The 4,379-nt window shown below is 44.6% G+C and overlaps 1 protein-coding gene across 1 annotated transcript; it reads right to left on the reverse strand.

Annotated features, from left to right (window-relative positions):
* Positions 1-301: 301 nt before the first annotated feature.
* Positions 302-1,785, reverse strand: LOC109772730 (very-long-chain 3-oxoacyl-CoA reductase 1-like). Its single transcript, XM_020331429.3, has 4 exons — positions 1,429-1,785; positions 1,050-1,338; positions 875-944; positions 302-792 (listed from the first exon to the last, which is right to left on the reverse strand). Exons 1-4 carry the CDS (start codon positions 1,751-1,753, stop codon positions 472-474), a joined length of 1,005 nt encoding a protein of 334 aa, XP_020187018.1. The 5' UTR covers positions 1,754-1,785; the 3' UTR covers positions 302-471.
* Positions 1,786-4,379: the final 2,594 nt, after the last annotated feature.

A 4,379-nucleotide genomic window follows, 5' to 3' on the forward strand; every position in this document is an offset into this window, starting at 1 on the left:
ACTCTGTTTCTTTGTATTTCGCCTTCTTAATTTTCGTTTGTTTGAGAGAACTTATTTAGCTGTGTGCATCATAGTTATGCAGAGGCCGGGTGTAATGCTTAAACTTTTTAAGTAATAAAGCGCTCCTTTTTAAAAAAAATTATGAAAGATGAAATGTCAGTTATAGATTAGAGGAGTCATGGCAGCCAGTTAGTAGCTTACTATGATCATTTCCCTCTTGAAATATTTAATGTGGCGCTTGATCAAATTATTGTTGAGTTGAATAATCATTTTGCTAAGAGATCTACTCAGCAGAGGCGCGTATCCGAAAAATCTTTTGCCAACTATGACAATGACAAATTAACTGAACTTGCAAGAATGTATGCTGATGACTTCTCCCAACTACGTAGATTATTGAGAAGGGCGTTAGAGTTCAGCCATGTTCATCATTCCCAAATCCTGGGTCCTCCGCTTCACGCAGCCATTCAGCACTCAACTGAGGCAGCCGCTGGTGCATGTGTAGCTTACTAGGTCCCGACTCCCGGCTGGGGCACGCGGCAACGGCCTCATCCTCCGTAGCTCCTTCCTCTGCCACAGGTGCTCACGCAGGAGGAGCTCCTCGAGCAACCAGTCGGGCACGACGTAGGCTATGAACCACGCGATCTGGTGCCGCAAGTTGGGCACGCAGAGCGCGCCGTGGCCGATCCAGCGCACTGCTGCGCGCGCGTAGTCGTCGGGCGTCGGCGTCAACGGCGCGAAGAGCTTGGCCTCCGAGAAGCCCGACGCCATGGCGCCGGTCACGAAGAACGGTGCCTACACATAGGATTGTTATAAGCGGCCGGCACAGTGGCAGTGCATATAGATTGATCATGCATGGGAGGTGAATTTACTTTACCTGGCATTGCACATCGATTCCTTTGCTTCTATACTCGAGGTGAAGGCACTTAGAGAACCGAGCAACGTAGCTGCATGGAAGGAATCGGAAAACAAAGTCGCTTCATGAGTACTCTTCTACTACTACGGAGTAGGTACGTGCCTAGCTAGTTCTACATCTGCTTGGCACCCCGTACCGTTTCGTGGCGGCGTACATGGTGTAGAGGGGCAAGGAGGGGAGGGCCTCCGATGACATCGAGCCGAAGTTCACCACAGCTCCCCTCCGGCGCTCCACCATCCCCGGAATCACCGCCGCCGTCACCTCGGTCAGCGCCAGCAGGTTCACCCGTATCATGTCCACCCACGCCTCCACGCCGGCGTCGTGCAGGAACGCCGCGGGGGGATCCAGCACCCCGGCGTTGTTCACCAGCACGCCCACGTCCAGCGCCTCCACGGTCCGCCGTAGCCGCCGCATCGCCTCGTCGCCTGCCGGATATCCATTTTAGTAGTACATCAGATGAGCTTAGATGAATGATGGATGCATGCATTCTTGTGTGCGTAGTGTTAATTTCTCACCCTGAGCGGTGGAGACGAGCGACAGGTCCAACACGACGGTCTTGGTCTGGACGGCGGGAGCGGCCTTGGATATGGCCGCGGAGATGTCCCGGAGCTTGGCCGGGTTGCGGCCGACGAGGACGAGGTTCATCCCCCTGCGCGCGAGCTCCAGGGCCGTGGACCGCCCCATGCCGGATGTTGGCCCGGTGACGACGGCCCACGCGCCGTAGCGGCGTCGGAGGTCCTTGTGCCGGCGCAGGCAGAGGGCCAGGTGCGAGAGGACGGGGAACGCCAAGGCGGCTACGTGGAGGGCGCCAAGAAGGGCCAGTGAGGCGAACCATGCCATCCTCCTCTCGACTCTCGACCACCAGTGGGTGTTGGTGCTACCTGCTCGTGCCTCAACTCCTCGTCTCAATTGGAAATTTATATACTAGTGCAAAAGTAAGTCAAGTTTATTCTAAAAAAACTTCTGAACTATTTTGACTTTCTTTTTAATTATTTAAAAAAATTCGTCATATAGGGTGTATATATACAACCAGAAACTAAAGCTGTATTTCCCCACAGCACCTGCCTTATAGTACGTCCCCCCAACAAACCATGGTATTCCTATATACAAGTCATAAAAAGAAAACAGCATGGTACGTACGTACCTCAGCCATTTATTAGGTTTGATTCTATATGACCGACAACCCTCACCAATAAGCAAGACCTATTAACTCGATGGCATTCTCAGCCGATACTAAGTGGAACTCTAGTACAATTGGATCTTTATTAAGGTCTTCAGTTTTCTTAGGGCACCTACAATGCGGACGACTTAGGCAAGGGCGCTAGGCATTAAATCCTGGTCGTTTTGGCCGTTTTCCCGTCGTATTGACCCATACGAAGGAGTTGAACGTTTTAAAAATGCATACAAAATATACCCCTCCGTCCGAAAATACTTGTCGGAGAAATGGATAAAAATAGATGTATCTAGAACTAAAATACATCTAGATACATCCATTTTTCCGACAAGTATTTCCGGAGGGAGGGAGTAGCTGTGAGCGCCAGACGCTTATGCGTGCTGACTTGCTCAGGATTTAATCGCCCCTGTGTTGAAGATGGCCTTAGACTACCCGTAGTGGGAGTAACATAGGTGGTAACATCACACATATCTAAATAAAATAAATGATGTGGCAAGCAATTAATAAAGAAAGAGAGGCATGTGGTAACATATATAGCTAGTTACTAGTAGTATGAGTAACATCACACATACCAAGCCAAGATGAGTCTATAACCTAATAAATGATGTATTGCATGTCACCACACATATGTTACTTCCCACTATAGAGGTAGTAACTATGTTACTAGTTTAAGTTACTCCCCACTGTGGCTAGTCTTAGGAGAATACCTTCCATCCTAGCACCTAGTAACTTTGATTGGTAATGAATAAAGAGGTACTTTAAGCTGTAAAACAAGCAAATGCCTCTTTATTATATAGTATATAACTTCATTATAACTCCCACCAATAAGCAAAACCTATTAACTCGATGGCATTATCAGCTGACATTAGTTAAAGTTCTAGTACAGCGAACCTTTATTAAGTTCTTCAATTTTTTTAGGGTTGTACAATGCTGACGATTAGGCCAGGACGCTAGGGATTAAATCATGACTGTTTTGATGGTTTTCACATTGTATAGGTTGCTTTTCTGGCATCCGCGCATACAAAGGAGTTGGATGTTTAAAAAAACCACGTACAAAATATATCTGTTAGCGCCAAACACTCATGCATGCCGACTTGCTCAAGATTTTAAGCGACTGGCCTTATGAGCTTACGTTTCGCGGGGCCAATGATGTTGCGCGCCTGGCTAATGTGACAAATACGAATCTGAATGTATGGGTAGAAAACGCACCCCTTGCACCTACTAACTTTGATTGGTAATGAATTGTGATGGAAGATTCCTCACCCACATCATCTTACTTACTGATTGTGACATAGTTCTCTATCTTCGCATTTCCAAATGGTTATTGACGGGTCTTTTGTTTTCTGGGCCAGCTGCAGAGGTACTTTAAGTTGTAAAAAAGGCTTTAGTTATCGATCTGAACCGAGCATAGTTCTCAATTTTCACAACCTGTCGGTGTCATGCGAGGGCATCATGTCAAGTTTCATGCTTTTCGGACTTCATTTGCATTTTTTGAAATGAAAAAAAAAATCATAAACTCCATGTTCTGGGTCGAGTCTTGAGATCCTTATGTTTGAAATTCCTTTTATTTTCTTGGATAAGGCCTAAATATGGACTCAAGAACACAAATATGATTCATCAACCCAATTTTACCAATCTTTTCTTGCATTTGATGTTAAAATTATTATTATATTCACTAACAATCTAGACATACACTTAATGTCTTATAAATATAAAAAAAAGGACCACGAAAGATGCCAAATTTTGACATGGATCATGTTATGATGTATGTTGAGTGTATTTTTCTAAGGCCAACAGATGAATTATCAGTCGTATCGCCTTGAACCCGACTCATTCCCTCTTGAAACCATGTCTCTTACTTCAAGGTGGTTCGGTTTTTTAGCAGTGTATGTCACAACTTTTGCAAAATCTTCTCAATTTTTTTTACATAGCCTTTAGGTGTCATGCGAGAGAACCATATCAAATTTCATGCTTTTTGGACTTTGTTTGTATTTTTTGAAATTAAAAAATAATATACTCCATGTTCCTGGTTGATTCTTGGCATCCTCATGTTTGAAATTCCTTTCCTTTTCTTCGATAAGGCCAAAACATGGACTCAAGAACACAAATAAGATTTATTAACCCAATTTGCCAAGTTTAAATTTTAATTATATTCACTAAATCTCTTATGTCTAAAAGTTCACTTAATGCCTACAAAGGAGATAGGGAGGTTGGAAGAAAATAAATAAATGATGTAGAAAGAACAAAACATAGAGAGAAAAAAATAATGCACAAAAGAAAAGAAAACGGAAA

This window comes from Aegilops tauschii, chromosome 7 (assembly GCF_002575655.3).
Source record: "Aegilops tauschii subsp. strangulata cultivar AL8/78 chromosome 7, Aet v6.0, whole genome shotgun sequence".
Classification (NCBI taxonomy): domain Eukaryota; kingdom Viridiplantae; phylum Streptophyta; class Magnoliopsida; order Poales; family Poaceae; genus Aegilops; species Aegilops tauschii.